This window comes from Oncorhynchus nerka, linkage group LG24, assembly GCF_034236695.1.
Source record: "Oncorhynchus nerka isolate Pitt River linkage group LG24, Oner_Uvic_2.0, whole genome shotgun sequence".
NCBI classification, from domain to species: domain Eukaryota; kingdom Metazoa; phylum Chordata; class Actinopteri; order Salmoniformes; family Salmonidae; genus Oncorhynchus; species Oncorhynchus nerka.
This window is the reverse complement of record NC_088419.1, coordinates 54,550,684-54,568,258: the sequence shown is the minus strand read 5'-3', so window position 1 is coordinate 54,568,258 and position 17,575 is coordinate 54,550,684. Positions and strand designations below refer to the sequence as shown.

Below are 17,575 nucleotides of genomic sequence, written 5' to 3'. Positions count from 1 at the left end.
GGAATTAAGTCAAGGTCAGAATACAGCATCTGTTGACACACCATCATTTATTTGATCTCCACCCAAAACAAATAGCAGGTGAACAGCATGCTATTCTCATGCTTAAGTTCAAGGTCAGAATAAGCATAGAGAAAAGTGCATAAAAATGGAATTACTACGTTCCATTTAAGCACGCTTAACTCGGGTCGGAATTGGGGCCATATTGAATTTTGTTTTTTTAGAAGGACCCTGTGAGATGTGACTCAGCAAAATGGAGGCTGCCATATTGGTCACCACCAGCAATGACAACATTTTCCGGTGACATTTGCTCCCCAATAATTCCACTTCTCAGGGGACTTTTCTTTATGTCTACTACTACTCTGTCAACAATATAGAAATGTGAGGATAGTTGTGTGTTTTGAATAATCAGGGTGTGGACAGAAAATGTGTATTACATTGTGAGCGGACAAACTTTTTTTTGAGGGGGGGGGGGGCTATGCATTAGATTGCATGTGATCAATTAATAAAATGTCGAACCACACAACTGTTATTTTGCTTTAGCATATACTGAATATATAGGACTTACCTTTAGGTCAAAACTGGTTTACACTTTCTCCTCACTACTGACTAGACAGAAACTGAAGTCATGAGAAACTGCTTTGAGTACTGATCAAAAGTTTGGGACTGAAAATCACAAAACAGGTATTCAAAATGATCTTTTAAAAACACATACAGAAATACAGATTACAAAATATGAACAACATAACAAGGACAACAAAATATAGAATAGTTCAAACGTCATGCATGTCCACACTTAGTAAACCTTGGTGAAATGACATTTTTCATTGATATATTCTGCAAAATGGAGACTATGTACAGAGAAGAAATGCCTCCCACATTCAGTGGATCTTACAAAGGGGTCACATAAAGGAGTTTCACATAGAAACAAATAATTACTTTACATCTCAGAATATGATTTACAGGACAATAGTTAAATATGTGATACCCACTTAAAGCTGACCAGGGAATTCCCTATAAGAGAGATTTTCTTTACATTATGAATTGGAAATACTTGCCAAAAGTGGCATTTTAGGGTACCCAACTTCAACTGCACGGTACTACAGGAGGAAATGATTTAGATTCATATTAATCCATTTCAAATTATGGGACAGAAAATATAATTATCCCTTTCATTCACCTTTAGTTGAGAGAATGCATGGGGACAGGTACTCTGGCAGTGACAGTAAGCTTAGTGAGAATCAAGATACTGCTCACCAATTCCCACAAGGCTGAATTCCTTTCATGCTCACTTCAGTCAGTGTATTGTAATAATTACTGTCAAAACAGGGGTCCACGTCACCGTATTTGATTGCCATTTCCCATGCATATGCAGAGCAGTATGGTATATCTATTGACAAATAAATATACATTGAGTGCTATTCCTTTTTTTAACATGATTGGAAAACAAGCTGCAATGGAATAAGCCCTTTCTGGTTTTGCATTACAAAATAAGGAACACACTTCCCACACTGTTACAGGCTTTAAAAAAAAGATAATATTATTTCGAGGGTACAACAGTCAGCATTGACAGAACAGCCACTGTTCACATTCACAAGGCAGTTGGCCACAAATAAAGTGAAAAAGCAACAGAATAAGAACACATACAACATAAAAACGTGTCATAAACCTTACTTAAAATGTCTTATGCAGTCACAGTAACTGATATCAGTTTAGACTTGATTCGGCAGTCATGATGGCACATGCCTCAATTTAGGTTAGCTAACTAGCCATAGTTCATATTGCTGAAGTCAACAAGGTAATGTTGAATCATTTGCAATAAACCAGCATCGACAATAGGGACCACTTATAACATCAGTCATGCCATGCAACTGACAGTAAGCTCTCGACCGCCAAGTCAAGTTTTACTGCCAATACGGAGTACAGTTGCAGTCGAATATATTGGCACCCTTGCACTTTACAATGGAGCAGAAGGTTCTGTTCTCTTTAAAAAAAAAAAAATGGTTGAATGTTATTTCTTTTTTACCCTGAGGCACCTGGAACTTACCACAGCTGGAGATAAATTACAACCTTAACAAGAATCACTTTCCTCCAAACAAACTAATTTCAATTTTAAATAATTTAGTCCAAACCATTTTTTACATTTATGTAATAAATCTTAATTTCAGTTTGGATGTTTCGTTTCTTGGTCCCGTGCAGCTTTAAATCAAAAACACTTGTTAACGCCAACAGTTTTCTTCAATTTCAGCTGATGAGAATAAATGGAATCGTTCAAGGGTGCCAATATATTTGATTGCAGCTGTATAAGTGCCATTTTTAAGTAGCTCGTGAAACTGTTGACTCTTGCCAGATCATTAAAGTGTCAGTTCACTCCAAAATCAACAGAAGTTTCTATATTTCAAAAGGGGTCTTACGTCAAAATGAGTCCATGCCCCTGGCCTTATGTTCTGTAGATCCAGATATTCAGGGTACGCTTCAGTCTTAAATGAATGGAAACAATGCGTACTCTCTTATTCCATCATGGTTGCAGTCTTTGGCTCTCAGTTTACACTTGAAGCCCAGTAATTGGGGCTGTCATTTGATGACAGGAAGTGAATCAGTGCATCAAACTAATTACAGCATACATGCTATAATCACATCAACTATTGGGCTTTTATCCACACATATCATGTTGATGTGATCCTTCTGGAGAGCGTGACAAGGATGTGAATTTACAAGTTCAGGATATGAGTTGAGTTACCTGCAAGGAAGCCGGTTAGACTTGGAGGATTTGTTGCCATTGTTTTTGATTAGGCTATAACTCTTTCTGGATCAGGAAATTTCAATTCCGACTTTGACGGAAGTTCTCACAAACTCATGAGCCCGCTTTAAAAAAAGAAGAAGATTAATCTCAACGTTAGACAACTTTGAGGTCTGAAATCTTCAGACAGAGTCTACAGATCAATTGGCATCTGATGTGTTATGAAAACGGGATTTTCAATAGGTTCGCATTATAGGAACAACTGACAATTTGACACACACACAGTGAGGTGCTACAGTGAAGAACTAGACGCTAAAGCAAGTAACAGCCAATTCAACTGAATAAGAAGTAGATGGTGAAAAAAGGGACTCAATGAAAATGCTTTTGGTTCATGTCAATCAGTGAAACAGACACATTCCAAGACTGACTATGTTACACAAATACATTCTTATTTCAGCAATGAGCTAGCATTATGCAGAAATGGAGGTAACACAGTCCTCTGAAAAGTAAATTGTTTGAGTGAATCATTAGGAACAATTGACATACATCCTTTTTGACTGGGCATGTCACTGTTTTACATTGTTGAGCATGATTTAAATCATCCTGCTTAGCAAATTAAGGCCTTTTTCTCTTTCATTTTTGTCATGCAGTCAATTTGTTTCAGCTATAGCCTATGTACAGTACAGGATGTACAATTTTTTTTGTCTTGACAAAGAAAAACAAACAAGCATTTGTTTGCAGATAATCTGAATGGCACTGTAAGTATCATACATGCGTATTGCAGTTTGGCCCAAAGTGAAGTTTTTTGTGTGTGTGAGATATATATATATATATATATATATACACACACACACACACAGTATTATCTATATCTATTTCCTATTCTAATGCAATGGTCAGATGTTTTATTCTGATTTGCATAGGAATCACAAATCTTATTAAAGCCAAACAGTCTGTGATTAATAAACAAGTCAACAGGCAATGAAGAATAAAATGAACATGAACCCTTAAAATCGTGTCTGCAAGAACAATATTTCTTTGAGGTATGAAGTAAACCAACTGTTTCCTTTTTACTTAATTCCTTTTTTTGTTATATTTACATTATATTTGGGGCAATATGCCTCTTCCCACATTGGTAAATTAAATTAACATATTTATGTTCTCTGTATACACACACACACACACACAATACATTGTACAATAGAAACATGATCCCACACAGCTATCAACATTTCAAAGGTGAACTGAAAAATAAGTTTGCTAGTGTTCTTCAAACAAATAAACAGTTGACACGACGCCTTGAGTATGAAAACGATCTCAGCCCATAGAGCGTCCAATTTAACCAACTTCCAATCTAGTGACTTACTTCCCACCACTATATTAGTTTTCAAAACAAATGTTTGAATTTGAATCGGAGGGAAAGATAGAGTAAAATAAAAAGCAAGAAGCATTTCAGCTCTACAAATTGGTGTATGGACAAAATCTCTTCGTCAATTTTAACCACTTTTGTGAAGTTCTACATGTCTTTTGGGACTAATTTCACTGGGTGCATAAAACTGAATGTTCATCTTGTTTTCTACCAGCCCTAATCTGGAGGGAATAACCAAATATAATATATAAGTAATATTGTAATTGTTTCATACAATTTTCTACCAAAATCTGGGTTAAGGAGCACAAAATGATTGTGCATTTTTGTCAGTTTCCCTTTAAAGAAGCAGAAACCCTACCCATATTTGCACTCTCCATCACAAATTTGAATCCAGCGTTTGATTTTCTTTTTACAAAATCATCAAGAATTTGGCTAGAAAGTGTACCAGTAAAAAATACAGTACAGTGATTTGTCAAACTTTACACTACATAACAAATATGGTCACTGACTAGGAGTTAAAAGTCCTCTCAAGTACAAGAAAATCTTACGAGAAGTTAAGAAAATACATTGTCACATTAGTTAAGACTTAAACAGTATAACACTCAATATGTAAGGCAAAATCAGGTGATCTCACAGTGACAAGTTCAATAGGTTTCTGAGGAGTTTGTATCCTTCAGATTTTCAGGAGGCATTCAATCTGGATATCCATTTTCAACACGCAAAGGAAAAATATGGCCATCTTGTTTTGGGAATTTGCCTTTACAGTGTTTTCATTGTCACATTTGCTTCACCTTATCAGCTGCTAAATGCAAGGATCTGTTGCACATGTTTCCCATTAATTATGACAAACTTAAAAACAACAGAGTTGGCACAAGACAAAACCCAACAATTTCGGGCCCATGTAAGTGATAAGAAGACCTGCAGACCCTATGCTATATTGTGAGAGGCCGCAGCTAATTCTATCTAGCAAGCGGTCTTAGCAACTGGCACTCGTTAGAGCTTATGAGCAAATATGGGGAGGATTTGTACTCCTTAAGTTAACAGAGTAGCTTAATAAATACAGTATGTAGGTTAAAATGAATAAATTACATCAGTGCAGTATGTACAACATGAACACAACAGAGCAATGTTGGTATCGAACTCAAAACACATTTTGAATATGAAACCATTTTTAAAAAGACATTAAAACTAAATGAATAAACATTTCAATAAATACATATTTCAAGATACAACATACATAAACGCAAATATTAACATTCGGTTGTCAATAAAAATAAAGCTTTGAGTGTGAAGTATAAAGCTGTTATAGTGGGTAGGAAAATAATCCATTTCAATAATAGGGTAAAAATAACTTGGATGTTGCACATAATATTGTACACAGTATTCATGAAAGATACGGTGCAGCTCACCTTCCTAGTGGCTTTTTGCTTTTCAAATCACAAAATGTATTTGTAAAAAATAAAAAATAAAATGTAATAAAATCAGAAGGAGATCAAATCTGTTCAACTGTGACACGGTGGGATATAAGTAATAAGATATGTACAGTTGAAGTGGGAAGTTTACATACACCTTAGCCAAATACATTTAAACTCAGTTTTTCACAATTCCTGACATTTAATGCTAGTAAAAATTCCCTGTTTTAGGTCAGTTAGGATTACCACTTTATTTAAGAATGTGAAATGTCAGAATAATAGTAGAGAAAATGATTGATTTCAGCTTTTATTTCTTTCATCACATTCCCCTGTGGGTCAGAAGTTTACATACACTCAATTAGCACTTGGTAGCATTGCCATTAAATTGTTTAACTTGGGTCAAACGTTCAGAGTAGCCTTCCACAAGCTTTCCACAATAAGTTGGGTGAATTTTGGCCCATTCCTCCTGACAGAGTTGGTGTAACTGAGTCAGGTTTGTTGCCTTCCTTGCTCGCACACGCTTTTTCAGTTCTGCACACACATTTTCTATGGGATTGAGGTCAGGGCTTTGTGATGGCCACTCCAAAATCTTGACTTTGTTGTCATAAGTGATTTTGGAAGTATGCTTGGGGTCATTGTCCATTTGGAAGACCCATCTGCGACCAAGCTTTAACTTCCTGACTGATGTCTTGAGATGTTGCTTCCATATATCCACATAATTGTCCACCTCATGATGCCATCTATTTTGTGAAGTGCACCAGTCCCTCCTGCAGCAAAGCACCGCCACAACATGACGCTGCCTCCCCATGTGCTTCACGGTTGGGTTTGTGTACTTCGGCTTGCAGCCTCCCCCTTTTCCCTCCAAACATAACGATGGTCATTATGGCCAAACAGTTCAATTTTTCTTTCATCAGACCAGAGGATATTTCTCCACAAAGTACAATCTCTGTCCCCATGTGCAGTTGCAAACCGTAGTCTGGCTTTTTTATGGCAGTTTGAGCCGTGGCTTCTTCCTTGCTGAGCGGCTTTTCAGGTTATGTCCATATAGGACTCGTTTTACTGTGGATATAGATACGTTGTACCTGTTTCCTCCAGCATCTTCACAAGGTCCTTTGCTGTTGTTCTGGGATTGATTTGCACTTTTCGCACCAAAGTACGTTCATCTCTAGGAGACAGAATGCGTCTCCTTCCTGAGCAGTATGACAGCTGCGTGGTTCCATTTTGTTTATACTTGCGTACTTTTGTTTGTACAGATGAACGTGGTACCTTCAGGCGCTTGGAAATCGCTCCCAAGGATGAACCAGACTTGTGGAGGTCTACAATTTTATTTGAGGTCTTGGCTGATTTCTTTTGATTTGCCCATGATGTCAAGCAAAGATGCACTGAGTTTGAAGGTAGGCCTTGAAATACATCCACAGGTACACCTCCAATTGACTCAAATGATGTCGATTAGCCCATCAGAAGCTTCTAAAGCCATGACATAATTTTCTGGAATTTTCCAAGCCGTTTAAAGCCACAGTCAAATTAGTGTATGTAAACTTCTGACCCACTGGAATTGTGATACAGTGAATTATAAGAAAAATTGTGTCATGCACAAAATAGATGTCCTAACCGACTTGCCAAAACTATAGTTTGTTAACAAGAAATTTGTGGAATGGTTGAAAAGTTTTAATGACTCCAACCCAAGTGTATGTAAACTTCCGACTTCAACTATATGTGTGTATGTATATATATATATAAATAAAACGCAGCAGGCTAGCAAAGCTCTGACCAACCAACAATCTCATTGGAAATGACAGCAATGCCCTTCCCAAACCCAACAAGTCATTGCATGTCCTTCTCTACAATGGTTTTTGATGGCATATTATTTTAAAGGACTTGAGGGTGAGATCAGATAGCTGAATGGCCATGAAACTGGGGAGATGATTCACCCCCACCATGCCTCGTTTCCCTTTCTTACCAGGGTTATTTTTTGTTGTTGGCCACAGCCAGTATTCTGCATTACAACCTGTCCATCCTGAACGTGTCCTCAGTGGCAGGGTCAGCCAGAACCATGTCGGGGTCATTGAGCATGTGAAGTCCATCCAGGGTGAGAGGGTCGATCTTCAGCTCGTCCAATGGGAAGGGAGAGTCCGCATCGAAGCTGACATCTCCAACACCAGCCAGTGAGTTGGTTAACTCCTTAGAGAGGCTGGGTGGAGACTCACCTGTGACTAAAATGCAACATTTGGGAAAACATTTGACATTTGTAAATGAAAGCAGCTGCTAGATAACTACCAATATTATTTAAGTCTTCACTCAAAGAATCTATAACAAGAGAAAAACGAAATACAATTCACGTAAACAAAATACTTATTTTCCTTATACTGGCCAACCTTCATAAAACAATTGACTATAATCAAGCCAGGATGAATTAATCCCTTTATTAGGTGTGTACAGAGCCTAGACTAAGTTAAATTACATGACAGGCTTGCTAATTGGCTCAGCTGCTGCTCAGTACCTGTGAGAATGATGTTAGGGATGTTGCCATGGCTACTGTAGCCCAACTGCTGGGAGTCATGCAGGCTGCTCCCTGTAAGACCCATCATAGCTGCTTGTGTGTAGTTGAGGGTGGAGCACTGGCTGTATAGGCTATTGGAGCTGATGGGGTTTTCAATCATATTGAACTGCTCGAGCTAGGCAAGTGAAAAAATACACATTTAATAAGTAAAGTTAGGTAATAGAATACAGAGATCAGGCACAATTTCTAATATGGATACATTTAGGGGGAAAAGAGTTGCAGTGAAAATAGAGACAGTGAAATTCATGTCCTAGTTTGATGTGGGTTAAGTCACCTGGTGGGAGAGAGCATTGGTCTGCCGAGATGCTAGCTGCGGATCGTAGAACGAATCCCCAAATATACTGCCCACCACCGGAATATGCTGAAAGAGACATTTGACCACTGATTAGAGTAAAAATAAATGGGTTATGGAAACTAATAGGCCTACAGCTAATCAGTACAGCCTTCTTCTTGGGTATCTGAGGGATATAAGGGAACAGTAGTCATGAAACATCACAAAAAAGCACAAGCATGAGGCAATCCACAAGCTAGTCAATTCAAGCACCGTTAACAAATGGCTGTTAATGAATGCAGACACTAGCATCTGACAACACTTTATTATGCCTATTCAGACCATGTTTTAAAAATGAACCATAGAATGCATGATTCATAAGAGCCACATCCACATAAATGTTTCAGCAGTAAGATTTGATACAGCTGAACAATAACATTATACAAATCAAGAGCAATAGGCCTTGTTTAGAAAAGAGAAATATCACAATATAACTGCAGAATGAGCCATCTTGTCATTTTTAGAGGGATGAGCTAGCAAAACAGTGCTGGAGCGGTAGCTATTAGCAAACTGACTGCAAATAAATGCAAGTGACTTTTGCTAGCTAGCTAGGCTAACTTTGGGGTGAAGTTCATTCGTTTCTGCAGCCTCTCTCTGCTAGTAACACGGTTTCATGCCTTTAAAACGGACTTACTTATGTAATGTAATACTTATATTTGATAAAAGTTGTGACGTATCCACTTTTTAAGCATAATTACTTGCTAAGTTTGGCAATATAACAAAACAAATTTTGGAATTCAGAAATATAAAAAAAAAACTATAAGTAGAACATACAGTATATAAAGCTACTTTCCCAAGGAAGATCACATTACTGTAGCCAGCTGTAATATATGTAAAGGTAGGATCTTTCACAGAAACAGCAGCAAACAGAACAAAAATATAAAACGCAATATGCAACAATTAACTATTTACTGAGTGACAGATCATAAGGAAATCAGTCAATTGAAATACATAAATTAGGCACTAATATAATAGATTTCACATGACTGGGCAGGGGCACAGCCATGGGTGAGCATAGGCCCACCCACTGGGGAGCCAGGCCCAGCCAATAAGGACTTCAAAGGGACTTCATTACAGACAAAACAGAGGATTATTTCTATCAGCTATTTGGGTGGCTGGTCTCAGATAATCCCATAGGTGAAGAAGCCAGATATGGAGGTCCTGGGCTAGCATGGTTACACGTGGTCTGTAGTTGTGATGCCGGTTGAACATACTGCCAAATTCTCTAAAACGACATTGGAGGCGGCTTATGGTAGAGAAATTAACATTCAATTCTCTGGCAACAGCGTTGGTGGACATTCCTGCAGTCAGCATGCCAATTGCACACTCCCTCAAAATTTGAGACATCTGTGGCATTGTGTTGTGTGAAAAAACTGCACATTTTGGATTGGCCCTTTGTCCCCAGCACAAGTTGCACCTGTGAAACGATCATGCTGTTTAATCAGCTTCTTGATATGCCACACCTGTCAGGTGGATGGATCATCTTGGCAAAGGAGAAATGCACATTAACAGGGATATAAAACAAATTTGTGCACAAAATTTGAGAGAAAAGCTTTTTGTGCATATGGAACATATCTGGCATCTTATTTCAGCTCATGAAACATGACCAACACTTTACATGTTGCGTTTATATTTTTGTTCAGTATAGAAAGAGTTAAACCCATTTCTCACACCTGAAACAGCCTTGTTAACAGGATATTTCCCCCAAAATGAATCATGTCAACAGGAGACAACCAAAGCTGCTACAAACAGGTTGGACTATCCAAAACTAAAATTAATCATAATTAAGGTTCCAGGTAGGTGCTACATATTCACAAGACATACACTACATGGCTAAAAGTATGTGCACAGCTGTTCGTCAAACATCTCATTCCAAAAATCAATGGGCATTAATATGGAGTTGCCTCCCCCCCCCCCCCCCCCTTTGCTGCTATAACAGCCTCCACTCTTCTGGGAAGGATTTCCACTAGATGTTGGAACATTGATGCGGGGACTTGCTTCCATTCAGCCGAAAGAGCAGTAGTGAGGTCGGGCACCGATGTTGAGCGATTAGGCCAGGCTCGCAGTCGGCGTTCCAATTCATCCCAAAGGTGTTCGATGGGGTTGAAGTCAGGGCTCTGTGCAAGCCAGTCAAGTTCTTCCACACCGATCTCAACAAACCATTTCTGTATGGAACTCGCTTTGAGCACGGGGCATTGTCATGCTGAAACAGGAAAGGACCTTCCCCAAACTTTTGCCACACATTTTGAAGCACAGAATGTCACTGTTTGCTGTAGCGTTAAGATTTCCCGACACTGGAACTAAGGGGCCTAGCCTGAACAATTAAAAACAGCCACAGACCATTATTCTTCCTCCGCTAAACTTTACAGTTGGAACTATGCATTCGGGGAGGTAGCGTTCTCATGGCATCTGCGAAATGCAGATTTGTCCGTCGGACTGCCAGATGGTAAAGCGTGACAGCTGAGCAGTTGTTGCTCATAGACGTTTCCACTTCACAATAAAAGCACTTGCAGTTGACTGGGGCAGCTCTAGCAGGGTAGAATTTTGATGAACTGACTTGTTAGAAAGGTGGGATCCTATGACGGTGCCACGTTGAAAAGTCACTGAGCTCTTCAGTAAGGCCATTTTCCTTCCAATGTTTGTCTATGGAGATTGCATGGCGGTGTGCTCAATATTATACACTCGGCAGCAACGAATGTGGCCGAAATAGCCCGAATCCACGAATTTGAAGGGGTGTCCACATACTTTTGGCCATGTTGTGTACATTCGGTTCAAGCAAAAACACAAAAAGCTGCTATGCGACAACACTCAAAGACCTGAGCCAATATGATAAGCAGACATCGAGCAGTGGTCTGGAGGAGAGGAAATGGGGGTGGGATTGCTGACACCATGGATGGGAGCGAGAGGCTGGGATGAGTAGCAGCTGGACCAATTACAGCCAATTCCAGGCAAAAAACCCTCCCCCAACAAGGCAGCTCGGTGGTTTCGCCCTTACTTGAGGCGAGCCGCCAGGGGAGAAGCCCGGGGAGAAGCCTTGATTGGAGACTGGGGAGGTTGGAGACTGATTGGCCGGAGAGCCTGTCTGATTGCGGTACTGTTGGAGGGAAGAGTGTTAACCGGTGCAGAATTTCTAAACACTAGCAAGAGCACACAGAGAAAGTCCCAAGGACAGTCTGAGGTGGGCTCAGTCTTAAGCAACTACTACTACACCATCTATCCACAGACCAGTTCACTCCCAATGAAAAAAACACAAAAACTAAAAGAAAATCAGCCATTACTGAAATTAACCAAACTTTGTAGAAGCTAGAATATCACTGGGTATGAGTAAGGAAGTTATCAACAGTCAAGGTACTGACAAGCAGGAAACTCAATTCAACAGACTCACCGAGTTGACGTTGATGCTTGCGGGCGTCTGGATCTGGCTGTCCGGGGAGGACTGGGTGGCTGTTGGGGCAGTGGTGGTGGCCAGGGTGATCAGCCTGATGCCCTGGGGCAGGGCCTGCTGCTGCAGGTCATTGAGCACTTGAGCCTGGGCCTGAACTGTCAGCTGGCTAAAGAAAGCATACTGGGATAGCTGTTGCTCCAGAGTCAAGGCCTCCATCGCCACTGCCTGATAAATGATACAGAAAAACAAAAACAACTTTACCAGGCTAAAGAGGCCAAGATTTTGGGGCGGAAAAATGAAAACAAGGTATCTGACAGTATCTAGCAAAATAGTGTAGGAGCAGTTGATAAATTAAAATGCAATTCGTTTTAGTAAGCTAGCTAACTAACAGGTGAAACAATGAACTTATTTACAGTTAGGTAACTAACGCACCGCTCTTTGTTAGCAGTGTTTTCCACTAACGTCGGCTATACACACATTTTCAGCCGCATACTTTTTCCCACTTAAAAAGGTGCACTAAGTAGAAAATCGCTCCCCCATTTCCTGGTTGCAAAAATGCTAATAGTTCACCTTATTTCAGTTTATGTGTGACAAAAAAAGCGAGTATAGCGCAGAGAATTATTGTACCATCTAAACCATTGTGAAATATATTTTCCATAACCAAAAATATTATATTTTCAGCTGTTTGACACTGGTGTTAAGAACCGAAAGACGCAAAAACAAAACTTAAAAACGGGATGCACAGAAATAGCGCACATAGAAAATATCTACCACTTCTTAGAGACTTGCTTTCAATAAGAATGAGAGTTTTATATTTCACAATTTTACACATTTCTATGTGAATTCTATGTGAATTTGGTCAGGTCGCCCAAAAATGTACACACACTGCAGCTTTAAATTAAACAAGGCCACTTTTTATCATTCGCAATTGTGTCGCACTGACTGAATAAAGTCAATCTCATATCCTTGTCATGCATAAATCATACAATGTAGTTATACACGGAGTGTACAAAACATTAGGAACACCGTTCCTCAGAACAGCCTCAATTTGTCGGGGCATGAACTGACTACAAGGCGTCAAAAGCGTTCCACAGGGATGCTGTCCCATGTGTCAAGTTGTCTGCATGCCCTTTGGGTGGTGGACCATTCTTGATACACAGGAAACTGTTGAACTCTTACCCATTCACCCTCTGAATGGCACACATATACAATCCATGTCTCAAGCCTTAAAAATCCTACTTTAACCTGTCTCCTACCCTTCATCTACAATGCTTGTAGTGGATTTAACAAGTGGCATTAATAAGGGATCATAGCTTTCACCTGGATTCACCTGGTCAGTCTGTCATGGAAAGATCAGGTGTTCATAATAATTTGTACAATCGGCATAGGTCTACTGATTTAATCAGTGTTTACAATGGAGTAGTCAACTACTGCTTTCTGTGTAGCCAAGTCCATGATTAACACCTGCTTCATTCACTCCTACCTGTATTGCAGATAGCTGAGAAAATGGAAGCATGTGGAAGTCAGCAGACTCTTACAAGATTCTTTAAGAAGAATTGTGGGTCAGTTGTTGAACAAGTATTTTTTTTAGAATGAATGACATACTGTAATTCACAAAGAGAGTTGCAAACACTTGCAGAAATTATTTCACTGATGTCGATCTCTCTTCTCTTAACATGTATGGACCCAGAACTTAATTGAGCATCTCTTCTATTTATTTTAGAGATACATTTTGTCAGGGGATCCTGGCTGGCTACTTTTTCTATAGGGGCTACTCCGTGTGCGCTTGTGGAAAACACTGCGCTAAAAAAATCTATTAGACAACTTTGACAGTCTTCCAAAGTGTATTAGTAAAAACAAACTGGTTTAACATACAAGTGACTGCCAAAAATAAAGGAAACACCAACATAAAGTGTCTTAGGCCATTGGGCCACCACGAGCCAGAACAACTTCAATGCACCATGACATAGATTCTACAAGTGTCTGGAACTCTATTGGAGGGATGCAACACCATTCTTCCACAAGAAATTCCATCACTTGGTGTTTTGTTGATGGTAGTGGAAAACGCAGTCTCGGGCGTCGCTCCAGAATCTTCCATAAATGTTCAATTGGGTTTAATGCTAATCAAACTATTCAGTGACCACTCGTGCCCTGTGAATGGAGGATTGATCACCCTACGGGGGCATAGCCATGGGAGCCAAATATAATCATCTTCCCAGCATTTTTACACATGACCCTAAGCATGATGGGATGTTAATTGCTTAAATAACTCAGGAACCACACCTGTGCAGAAGCACCTGCTTTCAATAGACTTCCCTCAATTACTCGTGTTTCCATTATTTTGGCAGTTACCTGTACATGACCTACAGTATATCTTCATGCAGTATATAGCACCCAGATGAAGACTTAAAAATAAAGCAAATATGAATCACCTTTTGCTGAGCTTACATTTTCCTCCAATATACACTGAGTGTACAAAACAGAGGAAACCGGCTATTTCCATGATATACGCTGACCAGGTGAAAGCTATAATCCCTTATTGATGTCACTTGTCAAATCCAATCAAAATCAGTGTAGATGAAGGGAAGGAGACAGGTTAAAGAAGGGTTTAAGTCTTGGGACAATTGAGACATGGATTGCGCATGTGTGCCATTCAGCGGGTGAATAGGCAAGAAAAATATTTGAAGTGCCTTTGAATGGGTTATGGTAGTAGTTTGTGCCAAGAACTGCAACGCTGCTGGGTTTTTCCACACAACAGTTTCCCGAGTGTATCAAGAATGGTCCACCACCCAAAGGACATCCAGCCGACTTGACAACTGTAGGAAGAATTGTAGTCAACACAGGCCAGCATCCTGTGGAAAGCATTCAACACCTTGTAGAGTCCATGCCCCGATGAATTGAGGCTGTTCTGAGGGTGGGTGGGGGGTGAAACTAGGGCTGTTACGGTGACAGTACTATCGCATCACTGGCGGTCACTAGGCAGTCAAAATCCACATGACCGTTTAGCTCTGATGCTGCTGATGGTCACTAGTAGCCTACCAAACGTGCTAACTGCCTGGTACTCAACACTATTGTCCCTCTAATCACTCTGACATCAATGCAAATGTAATCGAAAATCTAATCAAACACTTCATGAGAGCCCATGAGCTCATGTTTGCGCAACATTTCTTTAGGCTATGCAATTGCATGAGAAAACAGTGATGGCCTCGACTAAAAAGAGGATCCCATCAGCTTTCTATAGGCTAGGCCTACTATATTTATTTCTCAACTTCCCCAATATTAAGCACATTGCTTCTCTTTACAACAGGAGTATAGCCTACCAGGCTGGCATGAAAATGGACCACAGGAAAAGCGTCCAATATTTTTTTTCTCGCTGCCTGTTTCAAGACGGTGCATGATAATGGTCCATTCTAAATCAAAATAAATTTCAAACACATCAAGAATATTGTGATGGTGACAATATTAGCCCATCACTTGTGAATGATGCTCAGTTTAAGGTAAGAAACATGCATGTTTTTTTGGGGGGGGGCAAATTTTTCAAATCACACCTCATGTAGCCTAGCCCATAAGCCTATATGTTTTGATAAGGTTTGTATCACATTAAAGTGTCCAAATAACCTCTTAAAATGAATCACATTACTCCGCTTTGGAACGGGTGCGTTTCATGTTTGGGGGAGATCATTTTCACCATAAAAATGTACCTTTATAATAAAAGCACTACATGCATAATGGCATTTGTGGAATAAGTTCTGCCCACAAATTTGCTATAGGATTGAGGTCAGGGCTTTGTGATGGCCACTCCAATACCTTGACTTTGTTGTCCTTAAGCAATTTTGCCACAACTTTGGAAGTATGCTTGGAGTCATTGTCCATTTGGAAGACCCATTTGCGATCAAGCTTAAACTTCCTGACTGATGTCTTGAGATGTTGCTTCAATACATCCACATAATTTTCCTTCCTCATGTCACCATCTATTTTGTCAAGTGCACCTCCTGCAGCAAAGCACCCCCACAACATGATGCTGCCACCCAGTGCTTCACGGTTGGGATTGTGTTCTTCGGCTTGCAAGCCTCCCACTTTTTCCTCCAAACATAACAATGGTCATAATGGCCAAGCAGTTCCATTTTTCTTTTCATCAGATCAGAGCACATTTCTCCAAAAAGTACAATCTTCACCCCCATGTGCAGTTGCAAACCATAGTCTGGCTTTTTTATGGCAGTTTTGGAGCAGTGGCTTCTTCCTTGCTGAGCGGCCTTTCAGGGTATGTCCAAATTCGACTTGTTTTACTGTGGATATAGATACTTTTGTACCCGTTTCCTCCAGCATCTTCACAAGGTCCTTTGCTGTTGTTCTGGGATTGATTTGCACAAAAGCACCTTCATCTCTAGGTGACAGAAAGCATTTCCTTCCTGAGCAGTATGACGGCTGCGTGGTGCCATGATGTTTATAATTGCGTACTATTGTTTGTACATATGAACGTGGTACCTTCAGGCGTTTGGAAATTGCTCCCAAGGATAAACCAGATTTGTGGAGGTCTACAATTTTTTTTATGAGGTCTTGGCTGATTTCTTTTGATTTTCCCATGATGTCAAGCAAAGAGGCACAGAGTTTGAAGGTAGGCCTTGAAATACATCCATAGGTACACCTCCAATTGACTCAAATTATGTCAATTATCCTATCAGAAGCTTCTAAAGCCATGACATAATTTTCTGGAATTTTCCAAGCTGTTTAAAGGCACACTGAACTTAGTGTATGTGAACTTCTGACCCACTGGAATTGTGATACAGTGAATTATAAGTGAAATAATCTGTCTGTAAACAATTGTTGAAAAAATGACTTGTGTCATGCAGAGTAGATGTCCTAACCGACTTTCCAAATCTATAGTTCGTTAACAAGAAAGTTGTGGAGTGGTTGAAAAACTAGTTTTAATGACTCCAACTTAAGTGTATGTAAACGTCCGACTTCCAACTGTAGTAATTTCTTTGTTAACCGCTCAACACAGAATAGCCTCATGTTTGCACTCCCTCAAATCGTTTAGAGATAATAATATTTTGTATTTAATTCAGCTATGTTTAATTGTATTCTTCATACTTTAAAATAATGCCACGGAATTCTAAGCAAATCTTGTCTGCTAATTAAACTAGTGTAGCCCACAGCCATATGGCATAGCCAGATCAGGATATAACATAAGGACAACTCAGAATATTCTATTCTGTTCTTCTGAAAGACTATATTTTCTTCATATCATGCTTCTTTAGACCGGTCTAAAAAAAATAAAACAATTATTGTGAAGTTGTAGGCTATATTAAATGGATTTAATAGACTTTTTAAAATGTACATGTTCCAAGGTCTACACCAGTGGCTAGTAGGCTATGTGTGGAAGCCAGGAGATGCTACATTTGTTTATGTTAATTAAGGGTCAATTATCGTGAGACCGGCAGTTATTTGATTGACAATCACCGGATGACAGAATTTCATGACCGCCACAGCCCTAGGTTCCAAGCCATATCCGGAAGGTGTCCTTAATGTTTTGTACACTCAGTATTACAAGAGTGGCTGAATATCTTGTGAGGATCTAGGTTTTGCCCAGTATGTTGTATAAAGATTTTCTTAGGTCATGGTCAGAACAGGTAACAGTCGAGACTGGATTATTGTTTTCCATTTGAAAGTAGCTCACACTCGGAGCATTGTGATCGAATGCCTACTTTGAGCAATTGAAAGCACTAAATTACTTGAGGGATATTTGCTAGCCGAGTCATTTCAGGAAACAAGGCCAAACTA

At 39.6% G+C, this 17,575-nt stretch overlaps 1 protein-coding gene across 1 annotated transcript in view; it reads right to left on the bottom strand.

Annotated features, from left to right (window-relative positions):
- Positions 1 to 35: 35 nt before the first annotated feature.
- The window catches only part of LOC115107377 (CREB-regulated transcription coactivator 1-like), a 29,439-nt gene continuing 11,899 nt past the window's right edge, over positions 36 to 17,575 (bottom strand). The window contains exons 10-14 of the mRNA XM_029630775.2: positions 11,795 to 12,019; positions 11,405 to 11,503; positions 8,353 to 8,439; positions 8,019 to 8,193; positions 36 to 7,731 (exon numbers count right to left, since the gene is read on the bottom strand). Coding sequence (XP_029486635.1) covers positions 7,520 to 7,731; positions 8,019 to 8,193; positions 8,353 to 8,439; positions 11,405 to 11,503; positions 11,795 to 12,019 — 798 coding nt within the window. The 3' untranslated portion in view covers positions 36 to 7,519. The remainder of the gene's footprint in view (positions 7,732 to 8,018; positions 8,194 to 8,352; positions 8,440 to 11,404; positions 11,504 to 11,794; positions 12,020 to 17,575) is intronic.